This window comes from Malaclemys terrapin, chromosome 4 (assembly GCF_027887155.1).
Source record: "Malaclemys terrapin pileata isolate rMalTer1 chromosome 4, rMalTer1.hap1, whole genome shotgun sequence".
NCBI classification, from domain to species: domain Eukaryota; kingdom Metazoa; phylum Chordata; order Testudines; family Emydidae; genus Malaclemys; species Malaclemys terrapin.
In genome coordinates this window covers 27,340,762-27,356,899 of record NC_071508.1, presented here as the reverse complement: position 1 = coordinate 27,356,899, position 16,138 = coordinate 27,340,762, and the positions used below count along the sequence as shown (strand labels likewise).

At 57.6% G+C, this 16,138-nt stretch overlaps 1 protein-coding gene across 1 annotated transcript; it reads right to left on the bottom strand.

The window, feature by feature from the left end:
* Window positions 1-1,752: 1,752 nt before the first annotated feature.
* On the bottom strand, window positions 1,753-3,761 carry LOC128837429 (mediator of RNA polymerase II transcription subunit 15-like). Its single transcript, XM_054028618.1, has 2 exons — window positions 2,853-3,761; window positions 1,753-2,256 (listed from the first exon to the last, which is right to left on the bottom strand). The coding sequence occupies exons 1-2, from the start codon at window positions 3,391-3,393 to the stop codon at window positions 1,754-1,756; spliced, it is 1,044 nt and encodes a 347-aa protein (XP_053884593.1). The 5' UTR covers window positions 3,394-3,761; the 3' UTR covers window position 1,753.
* Window positions 3,762-16,138: the final 12,377 nt, after the last annotated feature.

Sequence of the window (16,138 nt, the reverse complement as noted above, 5' to 3'; positions counted from 1 at the left end):
CCTGCTAAGCCCAGGGTTTTCAGTTTAATCTTTGGGGGGATCATTCTGTGTGACAGTTGTTTGTATTTCTCCCTGTTCCTGTACCTGTACGCCATGTCGTCACTCGGCCCTCCCTCCCTCCCGCCCTCCCTCCTTTCCCTGGTCCATCAGATACTACTTTCGCGCCTTTTTTCTGACCAGGCGCCATAGCTAGCACTGGGATCATGGAGCCCGCTCAGATCACCGCGGCAATTATGAGCACTATGAACACCACGCGCATTGTCCTGGAGTATATGCAGAGCCAGGACATGCCAAGGCGAAACCCGGACCAGGCGAGGAGGCGATTGCAGCGTGGCGACGAGAGTGATGAGGAAATTGACATGGACATAGACCTCTCACAAGGCACAGGCCCCAGCAATGTGGAAATCATGGTGTCACTGGGGCAGGTTCATGCCGTGGAATGCCGATTCTGGACCCGGGAAACAAGCACAGACTGGTGGGACCGCATCGTGCTGCAGGTATGGGACGATTCCCAGTGGCTGCGAAACTTTCGCATGCGTAAGGGCACTTTCATGGAACTTTGTGACTTGCTCTCCCCTGCCCTGAAACGCCAGGATACCAAGATGAGAGCAGCCCTCACAGTTGAGAAGCGAGTGGCGATAGCCCTGTGGAAGCTTGCAACGCCAGACAGCTACCGGTCAGTCGGGAATCAATTTGGAGTGGGCAAATCTACGGTGGGGGCTGCTGTGATCCAATTTGCCAGGGCAATGAAAGACCTGGTGATAGCAAGGGTAGTGACTCTGGGCAACGTGCAGTCAATAGTGGATTGTTTTGCTGAAATGGGATTCCCAAACTGTGGCGGGGCCATAGACGGAACCCATATCCCTATCTTGTCACCGGAGCACCAAGCCACCGACTACGTAAACCGCAAGGGGTACTTTTCAATGCTGCTGCAAGCCCTGATGGATCACAAGGGACGTTTCACCAACATCAACGTGGGATGGCCGGGAAAGGTACATGATGCTCGCGTCTTCAGGAACTCTGCTCTGTTTCGAAAGCTGGAGGAAGGGACTTTCTTCCCGGACCAGAAAGTGACCATTGGGGATGTTGAAATGCCTATCGTGATCCTTGGGGACCCAGCCTACCCCTTAATGCCATGGCTCATGAAGCCGTACACAGGCAGCCTGGACTGTAGTCAGGACCTGTTCAACTACAGGCTGAGCAAGTGCCGAATGGTGGTGGAATGTGCATTTGGACGTTTAAAAGCGCGCTGGCGCAGCTTACTGACTCGCTCAGACCTCAGCGAAAAGAATATCCCCATTGTTATTGCTGCTTGCTGTGCGCTCCACAATATCTGTGAGAGTAAGGGGGAGACCTTTATGGTGGGGTGGGAGGTTGAGGCAACTCGCCTGGCCGCTGATTACGCGCAGCCAGACACCAGGGCGGTTAGAGGAGCACAGCAGGGCGCGGTGCGCATCAGAGAAGCTTTGAAAACGAGTTTTGTGACTGGCCAGGCTACTGTGTGAAACTTCTGTTTGTTTCTCCTTGATGAACCCTCCAAACCCCCCCCCCCGACCCAGTTCACTCTACTTCCCTGTAAACCAACCACCCCACCCCACCCTCCCCTCCCGCTTGCAGAGGCAATAAAGTCATTGTTTTTTCACATTCATGCATTCTTTATTAGTTCCTCACAGAAGTAGGGGGATAATTGCCAAGGTAGCCTGGGATGGGTGGGGGAGGAGGGATGGAAAAGGACACACTGCATTTTAAAACTTTAACTCTTATTGAAGGCCAGCCTTCTGATGCTTGGGCGATCATCTGGGGTGGAGTGACTGGGTGGACGGAGGCCCCCCCACCGTGTTCTTGGGCGTCTTGGTGAGGAGGCTATGGAACTTGGGGAGGAGGGCTGTTGGTTACACAGAGGCTGTAGCGGCGGTCTCTGCTCCTGCTGCCTTTCCTGCAACTCAACCATACGCTCGAGCATATCAGTTTGATGCTCCAGCAGACGGAGCATTGCCTCTTGCCGTCTGTCTGCAAGCTGACGCCACCTATCGTCTTCAGCCCGCCACTTGCTCTGTTCATCCCGCAATTCAGCCCACCACCTCTCCTCTCGTTCATATTGGGCTTTTCTCATCTCCGACATTGACTGCCTCCACGCATTCTGCTGTGCTCTATCAGCGTGGGAGGACATCTGCAGCTCCGTGAACATATCGTCCCTCGTCCTACGTTTTCTCTTTCTAATGTTCACGAGCCTCTGCAAAGGAGAAACATTTGCAGCTGGTGGAGGAGAAGGGAGAGGTGGTTAAAAAAGACACATTTTAGAGAACAATGGGTACACTCTTTCATTACAAGGTCGCATATTTCGGCTTGCAGGCAGCCATGGTAGGCCACAGTGTTTTGGCTTTTTTAACCTTCTTAACATGCGGGAAAGGTTGCAAACAGCAGCGCATTTCCCATATCAAGGATGAATTGGGTTGTCCATTTAAAATGGGGTTTCAATGTAAAAGGAGGGGGCTGCGGTTTCCCGGTTAACATGCGGCACAAACACAAGTAAACCACCCCCCCACACACACACACACGATTCTCTGGGATGATCACTTCACCCCTCCCCCCACCGCGTGGTTAACAGCGGGGAACATTTCTGGTCAGAAGAGCAGGAACGGGCGCCTCTGAATGTCCCCTTAATAAAATCACCCCATTTCAACCAGGAGAGCTTTCTGGAGATATCCCTGGAGGATTTCCGCTCCATCCCCATACATGTTAACAGACTTTTCCAGTAGATGTACTGGCCGCGATTGCCAGGGCAAAGTAATCATTAAACACGCTTGCTTTTTTTTTGTAATGTTTACAAATATTTACAAAGTTACACTCACCAGAGGTCTCCTGTGTGCCCTGAGGGTCTTGGGTGAGTTCGGGGGTTACTGGTTCCAGGTCCAGGGTCACAAACATATCCTGGCTGTTGGGGAAACCGGTTTCTCCGCTTCCTTGCTGCTGTGAGCTACCTACAGTACCTCCATCGTCATCTTCCTCGTTCCCCGAACTGTCTTCCCTGTGTGTTTCTCCAGTGAGAGAGTCATAGCACACGGTTGGGGTAGTGGTGGCTGCACCCCCTAGGATCGCATGCAGCTCCGCGTAGTAGCGGCAAGTTTGCGGCTCTGCCCCAGACCTTCCGTTTGCTTCTCTGGCTTTGTGGTAAGCTTGCCATAGCTCCTTAATTTTCACGCGGCACTGCTGTGTGTCCCTGTTATGGCCTCGGTCCTTCATGGCCTTGGAGATCTTTTCTAATACTTTTCCATTTCTTTTACTGCTACGGAGTTCAGCTATCACTGCTTCATCTCCCCATATGGCGAGCAGATCTCGTACCTCCCGTTCGGTCCATGCTGGAGCTCTTTTGCGATCCTGGGACTCCATCATGGTTACCTGTGCTGATGAGCTCTGCGTGGTCACCTGTGCTCTCCACGCTGGGCAAACAGGAAATGAAATTCAAACATTCGCGGGTCTTTTCCTGTCTACCTGGTCAGTGCATCTGAGTTGAGAGTGCTGTCCAGAGCGGTCACAATGAAGCACTGTGGGATAGCTCCCGGAGGCCAATAACGTCGAATTCCGTCCACACTACCCCAATTCCGACCCGCAAAGGCCGGTTTTATCGCTAATCCCCTCGTCGGAGGTGGTGTAAAGAAACCGGTTTAAAGGACCCTTTAAGTCGAAAGAAAGGGCTTCGTTGTGTGGACGTGTCCAGGCTTAATTCGGTTTAACGCTGCTAAAGTCGACCTAAACCCGTAGTGTAGACCAGGCCTCAGAGGCATGATGGAAATGAACACGTTTTCCCACCTCAGAAACACTGCTTTGTTTCCACAGAGCAGCAGCGATTGGAGGCAATTTTTACTTTGTCCAGCAGGGGGCGATCAATCACAGTTTTTGTAGGGTTTGCTACTGCAAGACAGGGCAGCTGGATTATCAAAAGGCAAAACAAATAAATAAAGAGGCTGCTGATGTTTAGAAAGTGGAAACATTTCCCATCCAGTTTATAAGTTTGAAAGGAGGTCAAATCTGGGGTAAGAAGCCCTTGGTGTTGTCCTTGGAGCTGCCGTGTAGAAGGACACCAGGGGAAATCACCTGTTAACCAAGGATACTGAAAGTCTTGGATCCCAGAGAACACACAATCCATTGCTGATGGAGTTAGCTGAAGAGCCAACACTTCACCGCCCCCAGCACATCAACGGGAATCAATCCGTAAAACCAGACTCCAGCCGCCGCTTCCTACGTGACGTGCGGAGCGACACAAGAAATGCACCTGGGGAAAACGGCCAGCCTGCTGCGGTTCCCTCAGGTCCGTTTCGCTGCAAGTTCTGCACCCCCAGGGCGTTAAGCAGCAGCGAGAAGCTGGCTGACGAAGGGTGCGACTGCACTGGGCGTTGGCTGCGTGGGACTGGGACGCCTTAGCCAGTCCTTAGGGGAGGGAGTGAAGGTAGTGAAAGACCCCAGTGAAAGTGAGTCCATGTGCTCTGGGGAGTGCAGCGCTGTGGGGTGCCCACGTGGCTCTGGCAGCTGCAGGCACTTGGCACCCAAGCATGGCGGGAGATGGTGGCGAGAGACCTTACGGAATTTTGACCTTTATAAAACCCAAATCTGGGGTGACCTTGGTGATTTAGTGTCTCGTGCCAGACTGGCAGTGCAGGTGGGTGGCAAGCAGAGCATGGGCAGGCCATGGGCAACCCCTCATTGCCCCCCCCCAGCTCTGCTAATGCACCTCAAGTCTCATGTGGGCCCCTCCCGCTACCCCGTCCTCCCCTTCATCCAGCTCCATTCTAGCCCTGCCCCGCTCCCTGCTGCCGATCCCGTCCAGAGCGCCCCACGCCCTCTGCCTTTGCCAACGCACCTCTCTCCTCTCCTGACCATATAACCACCCCCTGCCTGCCCTTCCACTACTCTAATCCCAGACCTCTCCCGAGCCAGGCCCCACAGGCCGGCAGGCAGGGAACTGCCCCAAGCAAACCTAAACCCCTCCTGTGAGATGGTGCGGAGAGCTTAGCCCTTTTCCCAGCATTAAAGCCTTTCCCGGCTATTAAAAATCCCCAGGTCCCAATCTGTTCTCAAGGGTGCTTAAAACATTCTTTAAAACCCCACTATAAAAGCTTCGATCCCTTCCCGCAGCAGCTGGGAATGAGCTAGTCCCACGCACAGCAGAGATGGCACCAAGCCGGGTGTCCAAATGGGCAGTGAGGGGACCACAGGGAAGAGCGAACCGACCAGTGCGGGATTAAGGCTCAGTCAGGTCAGGGGGTACCTAGAGTGAACAGATCCAGAAATTCCACTTTTCCTTGGAGACGCCCACAGGGATTTTCCCGATGTGCCAGCTTCCTTCTCTCCACCCCTGGGGCAGAAGGGGGGGCGTCCTGGCTCCGAACGAGGTGGGTCAGATGCAGAGGTCGACAATTGCCAGGCAGCATGCGGATTTGGTCAGGAGACCCAGCGATGGAGCTGCTGCTGGAGCCCCTTGCAAGGAGCCCCAGTGCAGTGCCGGGGCTCGGAAGCCATCTTTGGGAGCGGGTCATTCCCCAGTGGTGCTCCATGCACCCTGCTGGTTCTAGGCTGGGGTCGGTAGCACACCAGCCCTCTCCGTATTTCGGTACCGGCCGGCAGATCCCAGCTCTGCTGAACGACGAAGTGTGGAGAGGGGCCTGCAGCCGCTTGCAGAAGGAATGAGACCCCAGGCACCCAAGAGGTGCAGAGGCAAGCAGCAGGATGCAGGTGGCAGGATCCCTCTCGCACATCCAGGATCTGGGGCTGCTGAACGGGCTGCGGGACAGACGGGAATGATCCTGTTGAGTCTCTCAGCTTGGGGTCCTCCCCGTGGCTGGCAAGGCCATGTCCTGAAGCAGTACCTGGCCACGCCCTGGTCAGCAGAAAGCCCTATGCGTCATGGAAACCCAGCGTGGGGCTGGACGGGAACAACGCCCCCTAGCTGTGGGAGTTGGCAGTTCACAAAGCCCCAGCTGAGACGCCGTCACCCCAGAGTCCTGGAAACTGGAGCACACACGGGCCAGGCCGCTCCCAGCTCTTCATGGCCAGGGAGAGGGGCTGGGGCCTGGGCCCGGCAGGGAGCCTGACAGTCGCCCTGGCTCCGGCCTTTCCAGTGCCTAGGTCGGGCCGTTCAGCAATCTTCTCCGGCTCCAGAGCTTCACTGTCAGGTCGCTGGGGAAGGAAGAGAGAGAGGAAGTGAGGCCGGGGGCTGCCCCCGCCCTAGCTGGGAGAGGCAGCACAGCGAGTACAATCAGCTAAAGGCCACGCCCTGCCCCCAACTCCCCCGCCCCCAAATGCATCACGCTGCAGCCCAGGAGAACCAGGCCACTGTGCCCCAGGCGGGCGGGCACCGGTGCAAGGAGGGAGCAGATGCGACCAGCTGCCCGCCAGCGGGATAATCCCCCAGAGCGCCAGTAATGGGGCACTCGGCCAGAGCGCAGGCTCAGCCAGTGACACCTCACTGGCAGTGGCCAGTGAAGGCAGTGGGGGGTGGGGATGGGGCGGGGATCCCCCCAGCAGTGGCCCAGGAGGAGCAGTAGTCAGATGGGCAAACCCCATGCAGCACCGAGCCGGCCGCTGGATCCAATCACCTGGGGGGCAGGAGGGGCCAAGAGGACAATCTCTTCTTGCAAAGAGCTCTACAAGGGGGGAAAATCCAAAAGACTCTCATACCGTTAAGAAGCACCTGAGACCAGAGTGGAGAGAGAAGAGACAGAGAGAGAAAAGGAAAGAGAGCCGGAGATGGAGTGAGAGCCAGAGGAGCGTCAAGGCAGAAGCTAGTGGCACGCCCCTTTATGGCAAGGACGTGGTGAGGAAGGCAGGGGGTGAGCCCCGGCACGTAAGTCCATAGCTTTACCCAGCAGTCACTGCAGCACAGAGAGAAACAGAGCGGGGAAGAGAGGAAGAGAAAGGAAAGGAGAAAAGGGACATGGTCGGAAAAGAGGAGATCAGAGACGGTGCCAGCGACATTGTGAGCCCGGGGACCCTCTCTGGGGGCCAGGGCTGTGCCCAGGGGCCGGGGAGCGGAGGGAGGGGGCAGTGGCACTCTGATTGGAGATGCACAAGGTGCCCTCGAGGAGGAGCTGGTGCCCAGCAGGCAGGAAGCCCGTTCTCTGTGCTGAGGGTGGCAGGGCCAGCAGCACCAGGTCTGGCTAGTCCTGGCACGTCGACGGAGCTGGCAAGAGCATCCCAAAAGCACGGCGGGGCAGGTCAAGACCAGCGCTCGGCATAACGGGATGGGGCAGAGGAGCCTCACTGTGGGGCAAACCACCTGTAGCCCAGCTCCAGCGCTGTTCCCGTCCCTCGCTCCCAGTGCCATTCCAGGCCCTGCCACATGGGGGGAGCAACAGTGGGTTTGGAGAGCTCCTGCAGCTCTGCTGCACTGGGGTGAGTTGGGGGTCAGACCTCCCTCCCCCATGCCGCAGGGGCCTAGCCCTACCCACTGCCCTCACCTGGAAGCAGTGAATATGTGCTTGGAATTGGTGCAGATGGCATTGATGGGGCTGTCGTGGCCCTTGATCTCCCCAACGGGAGTGAAGTTCTCCATGTTCCAGACCTTCACCACGCCCCCGCGGCAGGCACTCAGCAGTATGGGGCGGCCGGGGACGAAGGCCAGGACACAGACCCAGTCCTTGTGCGCGTTGGGGATTTGCTGGCAGGCACAGAGACAGGGCAGAGCCAGTGAGCGCCCACGATCCACGCTGCCAGCCGGGGCCATCAAGACCCAAACTGCCCCCTGAGCTCCAGGGCAGGGTCAGGCCAGCAGCCAGAGCCAGATGCTGGGTTTGCAGCTGGCTGCTGGCTCTGTAATGGGCTGAGACAAACCCCCCACATCTGTACCGTGGCTGAGAGCTGGAATTTTTAAGCTCCGCTCCATTTCTCATCAAGCAGCAGCCGAGGATTTGAATTGCTCGCGGTCTGGTTCACAGTGAGACACATCACAGGCCCGATGTGGCCGGTCAGCTTCCCGATAGGCTGCAACCTACAAGCAGGAGCCCGGGGCGTCAGGGTCTGGGGTGTGCTCAGCAGGAGGCGCTCGTTCCTGCAGGCCCTTCGCTGGCCCAGCCTCCAAGGCTCCCAGCAGGGACCCTTCCAGCCCCAGGCCCCTCTCCACCATCCCAAGCAGAAGTGGGGACCTCGGGCTCCGGGGCGCAGAGCACGGAGCAATCTCGGGGATACCACATCCCTCAGCACCATGGGCTGTGATCGTGGCCTTGGGCTAGGGGCGGGGAGCTGGGCTCAGATGCGGTGTCAGGGGGTGACCGGCTTGTCCTCTGAGTCCCTAAGGCAGGGGCGGGGAGAGCTACGGCTCGCAGGCTGGATCCAGCCCGTTGGTTAATTTCATCTGGCCCGTGGCGCCCTCTCCCACCACCCGCTGCAGGGGAAGCCCCAAGCCTCCACGCCCTCCTGGCAGGTAAGTGGCCCGTGATTGATTTTTCCTGTGGGTCAATGGCCAGTGACAGAGAAAAGGTTCCCCACCCCTGCCCTAAGGGCTGCAGCTGGGAGAGGAGCACTGGGTCCTACTTTCAGCCCCCCTTGGGCGTGATCAGCAGCTGCTGGGGCTGATGTAGTGCAAAGCCCAGGAGCAAACAGGCTAAGCTGCTCCACGCTGGGGTTTGTGCCAGTGCAGCTTCCCCCGGTGCCAGTCCAAATCCGCCCCTGCCTCAATAACACAGCTTCCAGCCGGGAGGGAGCGGGCCCCTGCCCAGAACGGCTGCTCCCTCTGTCTACGCAGCACCCGTCTCTCTCCCCACAAGAGCTGCCCTCACCTGGGAGCCCGAGCTAGCCCCGCACGGACCTGTTGAGCTCCCAGATGCGGACGGAGTTCCCGGTGGCGGCATAGAGCATGGTACCGGCGGGGTTGAGCGTGATCTGGCTGATCTGGTGCTCACCCTGCACGCTGGCGATGGTGCGGGTGCTGGTCCCGGCACAGGCATCCCCGGAGATCACCTGACCCGAAGAGCTAAGCCGAAGAGACAGAAACAGGTGATCCTCAAGGCAGAGACCCTCGGGGGAGGGAGGGGGCAATTTACACAATGTGGAATGGAAGATCTAGCCCGTTGTGGACTGATTAGAAGACTGGACAGCGTCTGTCCCCAGCCATCTAGAGGGTGAAGCAACGCCACTTCCTGGCCACATGCAGTGCCAGTGGTGCCAGGATGAGACCCCCCCGCTCAGCCCCACGTCCCCTCAAGCCAGGAGCAACGGCACAGCAAGGGTGACCCAGGCAGCAGGTTTTGGGGGGGGCGTCCCCAAGGGAGGTGCCTTGCCGAGCAGCCAGCCAGACCCGTACCAGCAGGCATGCTAGCTCCACGCCCAGAGCGGAGCGACACAAACCCCACCCCTGGCCTGGAGTTGATGTTGACAGGCAGCCCAGGCACGGTCCTGCCAGTCAGATTTTAGGCCTGGGGAGGGACTGCCGGCAAAGAGACGTCTCAGTCTGTGGCTGGGCACCAGAGAGAGGGGCTGATTCGCTGGGGTCTCGAAACGGTGCTGGCAGCTGCAGATGGGTCATTACCCATCCCTGGTCAAAGCAATCGTAGGGTGCACGGTGCCCCCTGAAAAAGACGAGAGGAGCAACTGCCCTCAAGCCACGGAGCCTCCGCGAGCCAGGCCAGGCTAGAGCGACCAGTAGCATTGCAGCATTCCTAGACTCAGGGCTGCAGACTGGCCCAGCCCCCTGGCCTTTGCAATGGTGCAGGACGCTGGCAGGGCAGCGTGTCGAGCTTGGCCAGGCCCACAGGGCAGCCTCAGTGCACCAGGTACTTACGTGAGGGTGCGGACGCACTTGGCCGAGTCCTGGATGTCCCACACCTTGATGTAGGAGGTGGAGACGGTGAAGACCAACCCTGAGTGGCTGCAGTACTTGATGGATACCACATTATTGGGGTGGCCCTTCAGCGAGGCGATTTCCTGGCCTGTCACCAGGTTCCACATTTTGCAGCTCCAATCTGTGGGAGGAGGCAGGAGCATGTGATGCTGCGGGACCCTCCTCTCCTCAGCAGAGGAACCACACAGCTCCCCCCTCACCCCACTGCCTCCCCCTGCTCCAAGGAGTCCCAGGGGTGAGAGGGGAGCTCAGTCCTCGTGGCCCATCCAGCCCCTGGCATCTCAGAACTGCCGACGGGGGGAAGGTCTATCAGAGCCAGGTGCGAGGTGAACATCCGGCCACTAGGGACCGGGCAGAGGCCCCAACAACTCACTTCAGGGATGTCACCACACAGCTGTTCAGCCTAATGATTCATGCAGCATTGCTGCCCTCTGCTGGAGGGACCCAGAACTGCTCCGGCCCGATGTGGTGTTTGGTGCTCTCAGGCATGCTGGTGCCATCCGAGCAGCAAACTAGGGAGAGCAGGTCCCTGCTCCATGCGAGGGGTTGAGAGGCTAAATACAACAACACCCGCGTGCTCAGCCACTGCCATGATGGGGCCAGGTAAGGGTCCAGACAGGGAGGTAGCTGGTGGCCAACATGGGCCATGTGGGGGTGATTAAAGGCAAATGGGAAGAAGCATGAGAGGTGTGTGTGATGGAGTCCCCAGACAATGCTCTGGAGCTGCTCCCTATGAAGCCAGTCAGGACTCTGGTGAAGTCTCCTCTCTGTGAGCAGACTGTCTTCTGGGCCAGAAGCTCAAAGGGCTTCCACCTTCCTGGGTCTGACCTTGGAGCATTCAGCATCCTCTGCCCCTCCTTGCGCTTCCCACAGCGAGTCCGCCCAGGTGGGGGTCCTGGAGAAGCCAGAGGGTCCTGCACCCCCACTTCGCAGTCAGACGTGACTCTTAGCCAGCCAGTAAAACAGAGGTTTAATTAGATGATAGAAACATGGTCTAAAACAGCTTGTAGGTACAGAGAACAGGACCCCTCAGCTGGGTCCATTTTGGGGGGCAGTGAGCCAGACACCCACATCTGCACTTCACTCCTCGTCACCAGCCAGCTCCAAACTGAAACTCTCCAGCCCCTTCTCTCTGGCCTTTGTCTCTTTCCCAGGCCAGGAGGTCACCTGATCTCTTTGTTCTCCAACACCTTTAGCTATCCCCTTGGAGGGGGGAAAGGCCCAGGCCATTAGTTGCCAGGAGACAGAGTGTTGGCCATTTATGCACACTGGCCTTTATCCCCCCACCTAGAGACTTAAGAAATGCATAGGGGAAACTGAGGCACCCCTACAGTATTCAGAGGAAACATTAAGAACAGTCCCACTTCGTCACAGTGAGGGAGTTGGAGAGTCTGTGGGAAGCCCCTCTCTTGTGAAATCAACCACCCCCAGACGGTGTGAGCTGCTCCAGATCGGGGGAAGAGTCAGCTGTGAATTTGGAGCCAGATCCTGGTTTGGATCTGAATCCACCGGCGCTGCGGAGCATTCAGATGTGGGGAGCTAGCTCCCGCCCGTGCCAGATCACAAAGTGCCACTTCAGCCAGCCGCCTGCCAGGCTCTGGCAGCGCCCTGTGTGGAGCTGCAGCTGGGCCCTCCAGAGCCGAGCTGCTGCTCCTCCTCTCTGCTGGCCAGCCAGCCGCAGCTCCTCAGCACCTGCCCGCTCAGCCACACCTCAGTGCTCCTGCCTCCCCAATCTCCTCCCTGGCGCTGCACCTCGCCCCCTGCACCTGGCATGTCAATACCCAGCGGGGCCGGGAGCCAAGCGCCCTGGGAGCCAATTCCAGGTGGCACCCCGGAAGGAACCCATCGCAATACTGATCTAACTTAATTCAATAACAATTAATTTATGGTAAATTGAGATAATTGTGATGTAAATAGAATTAAGAGAGTCTGCATTGTGATTTAAAGTAGTTTAATTAAATCAGTTTTAAATTAATTGAAAGTTAAACTGGTGCAATTTTGAATCTAGACAGAAACTTGGAATACCCTAGAAATTGCTCTAACTTATGGTAGCTGGTTATCCCCATGAGCCAATACACCAACTGAGATGCTTAACCCATCCTCTCTTGCTCCTGACACACTCCATACACTGGCAGGGGGCAGTTGATGCAGGACCTGGCTATGCCAGATTTATACAAGCTGAGAGTTGCCCCTGCCCCCTGGGAATCCTCTAAGGCCAGGTTCCACTCATTTGAATCAAATTTCTCAAAGAAGTTGGGTTGGAAAGAGAAAATCTGGCTCTTTGTACCAGAGCAGGTTGAAAAATCTGATTTATTTTCTGCAAAAAAAATTCAAAAGAAATGAACATTGTTTCTTTTAACATTTTCACTGAATTTTTCAGGATTTCAGAAAAACACATAAACCCCCAAACTGAAAGTATTTTGTCAAACAACAACAAAAATTTGGTTTTCAGGCTTTTGGGGGTTTCTCACCAAAACCTGAAAAACTTTGACAAAAATGGAAACTGTCTCATAAAAATGTCAATTTTTTTAAAAGCTGATGTGACGAAGTGGAGGGTTTTCTTGTTTTCTGTGGAGTTTTCAATGGTTTGCATGCGGAGGGGGTGGGACTCAGTTTCCCTGGGTGTTACTGGTTTAACGAGGTGAGGGGAGAGGGAGTGTGTTTTGCAGAGGACCGGAGAGAGGACTTGGGGACCCAGCCGATGGCCGGGAGGATGGACACCCCAGCAACTGATGACCTGTCGACCCAGAGGCCCAGCTGAGGAGACACAGCCGGTTCTGGCCAGTGGGTGGACAATGGGCTGCAGAGTGAGGACCCAGTGACCTAACCAGCCGGTTCCAGCCAGAAGACAGAAACGAGGAGAAGAGGCCCCGGTTTACGACCCTGTTTACCTGGAGAGAAGACAATGGACAGAGGCGGGGCCTGGGGCCGGTGATCTCAGATGCCCAGCTGGGAAGCAGGGGGGCTCGGGGCTGGAGAGAGGAGGCAGGCAGAGCCCACCTGGATGCAGAGAGACTGGGATGTGCTGGGCTGAGGGAGGCCAGGCCTGAGGCTCTGAGAGTTTCCTGTGCTGTGTTCAATTCTCAATAAATCCTCCTGTTTTATGCTGGCTGAGAGTCACTCCGGTCTAGAGAACAGAGTTGCATCAACCCCTTCGGGGGTGGAGGCCCCGGGGGTCCAGAGCGAGTGGACTCCCTGACGGGGCCCACGGCAGAGACAGACGTGCTAAGGCTCAGATAGGTGCGGCTCCAGGAGGTGGAGGGGCCTGACCCCGAGAGAGAGTGGACCCCCGAGAAGGGCTGTCGCACTGAAAGGGGCACCCCCCACGGACCACACGGGGCCAAGAGTGGGCACGATCTGTGAGTCCGTGACAACGTGGTGTCAAAAGTGAGATATGTTGTGGATGCACCCTGTAGACGTTGGCTGCGGGCGTAGGCGCTTTGCAGTGAGTGGCTGCCAGCAATAGAACGAGGATATTGAATGGAACCAGCCTGGAAATGGCCTATAACCAGCTCCGTAAGAGCGACCTGGCACATCTCTGCAGGGAGAGGGGGCTGAGCGTGGGGAGGCTCACTAAGGAGCGGCTGATTGCTCAGCTTGTAGAGAATGACCCGTCTGAGGCGCAGGCTCCAGACCCCAGGGGGACTCCTGGGGTGCCCGGAGAGCAGGGGAGTAGCCGTGAGGGCAGTCTGTGTAGCGACCGGGAGTGGGTCAGTCCTGACTCCCCAGTCAGTACAGGGAGACCCCAGTCAGGTTCCTCCCTAGAGGAGCTGCGGAGATTGGAGCTGCAGCTGAAAGCAAAGGAGCTGGAGCTAGAGGATTGGAGGCTGGTGGACACAGAGAGAGAACGAGCAGACCGTGTAGAACAGCAGAAGCACGAGTTGGAGATGGACAAGAGGCGGGCCAAGAGGGCCTGCCGCGGGGTAAGTGGGGAAGGGCCCCGAGACGCCAGTGGTGTGGGGAATCTAGACACCAAACTGCTGCCCCAGTTCGAGGGGGGGGGGGCGGGGGATATTGATGCCTACCTCACAGCCTTTGAGAAGGCTTGTGAACTGAACCAGATTGACCCCGCAGACAGGCTTCGCTGTCTGACCCCCCTGCTGGGTCCCAAAGCCATACAGGCGTTCAGCCAAATGGATGGTGTTGATACCGGGGACTATGACCTGTTCAAACAGGCTTTGCAGCTGAAGTTTGAACTGACCTCCGAGGCGTACAGGAAACAATTCCGGGGTGTGCGCAAGACCCCAGGTGTCTCTTACAAGGAGGTCACCAACTTGCTGGGGGAATATCTCCGCAAGTGGGGGAAGGGCGCAGGGGCCACTACCGCAGAGGATGTGTATAACCTGGTGGGCTTGGAGCAGCTGTATGACATCTGCCCTCCAGACTTGAAGATGTGGCTAGTGGACCGGAAGCCCAAAGATCTGCGCAGTGCAGGGGCACTGGCAGATGAGTTCGTGGACAGTAGATCGGGGGCAGGGGGGAGACCCACATCAGGGACTCATAAGGGGAGTCACCCTGAGCCCTCTCAAAGGTGGGACTCCAGGAAGCCCAACTCAGGGGTGCCCAGGACTGCTGGGGCGGGGCGACCCCCCTCGTGGAACGGAGGGACATGAGATGTAATTACTGTGGCCAAAAGGGGCACAAGGTGGCACAGTGCCTGAAGATGAAGGAAATGGCAGCCAAGCAGAACCCGCGGGGTGTTAACTGGGTGGAAGCCCACCGAGAGGGGGCACCGCCGGGCCCAGGGGCTGCAGTCAAGAGGGCTGTGCCAGGGGGAGGGGACCACCAGGCCAGGCCAGCAGGGGAAGGCAGGGCCCCAAGTCCAGAGCACCCGTACCCAATCCGCCGGGTGAGCATGGGACAGGCCCCAGGGGACAAGCGCCACATCATCCCCATTGAGGTGGGGGGAAGACGCGTCCAGGGGTTCTAGGACACGGGTGCAGAGGTGATGCTGGCGCGGTCCGAGGTGGTGGACCCAGACCAGCTAGTGCCCGATGCCTACCTGACCCTGAGGGGAGTGTTTGGGCCCCCCGTCAAGGTGCCTGTAGCGAGGATACACCTGAAATGGGGGGCTAAGGAGGGACCCAAAGAGGTCGGGGTGCATGACCATCTGCCTACCGAGGTGCTAATGGGTAATGACTTGGAGAACTGGCCGGATGGCACTCATAGTGCCCTGGTCCTTACCCGGAGCCAGAGCCAGCGAGGGGCGCGGGACCTCCCGAGGGGGGGGCTGAAACGCCGAGGGTAGGGCTCGACAGGGCTGGGCCGGAGCCTCCGTCCCAGGGTGGGGAAACTGAGGCGCCACCAGCCAGGGCTGTATCCTCAGACCCAGCAGCTGAATTCCAAACGGAGCTGCAGGTGGATCCCTCCCTGGAGAAACTGAGGGCCCTGGCTAGCCACGACAGTGCAGGGTCCGAGGGGGAGGACCGCCAGAAGCAATTCCTGTGGGAGAGGGGATTCCTGTACCGGGAATGGACTGGTTCAGGGTGAACTGAATCTTGGAAAGTTGGGAGGCAGCTGGTGGTTCCCCAGAGGTACTGCTGCAAACTGTTGTTCTTGACTCACGATATCCCCCTTTCGGGGCATCAGGCGCACCAGACAGAGGCTGCTGCAGAACTTTTACTGGCCTGGGGTCTTTGATGCGGTCCAACAGTATTGCAGGACCTGTGACTCCTGCCAGAGGGTGGGAAGGGCCCGGGATAAGTGTAAAGCCCTGCTGAGACCTTTGCTTATCATAGAGGAGCCTTTCCAGAAGGTGGCCGGGGACATAGTGGGGCCCCTCAGCAGGGTGACCCGGTCAGGGAAGAAACACATCCTGGTGGTGGTAGATTTTGCTACGCACTACCCCAAGGCGGTGGCCTTGTCCTCTATCGAGGCAGACACCGTGGCAGACGCACTGCTGACCATCTTCAGCAGAGTGGGGTTCCCCAAGGAGGTCCTCACAGACCAGGGGTCTAACTTCATGTCAACCCTGCTCCAGTGCTTGTGGGAGAAGTGTGGGGTCCGACACACCTGGGCCTCAGCCTACCACCCTCAGGCCAATGGGCTAGTGGAGAGGTTCAATGGGACCCTAAAGAGGATGCTGAAAACCTTTATGGACCAGCACCCGCAGGACTGGGACAAGGATTTACCCCATCTGCTGTTCGCATATAAGGAAATGCCCCAGGAATCCACAGGGTTCTCCCCGTTCAAGTTGCTGTACGGAAGGAGGGTGAGGGGGCCCCTGGACTTGATGAGGGCCGAGTGGGAGGGAAAGGCCTCTCCCGATGGGGAATCAGTGGTAGAGTATGTACTGACTTTCAGGGA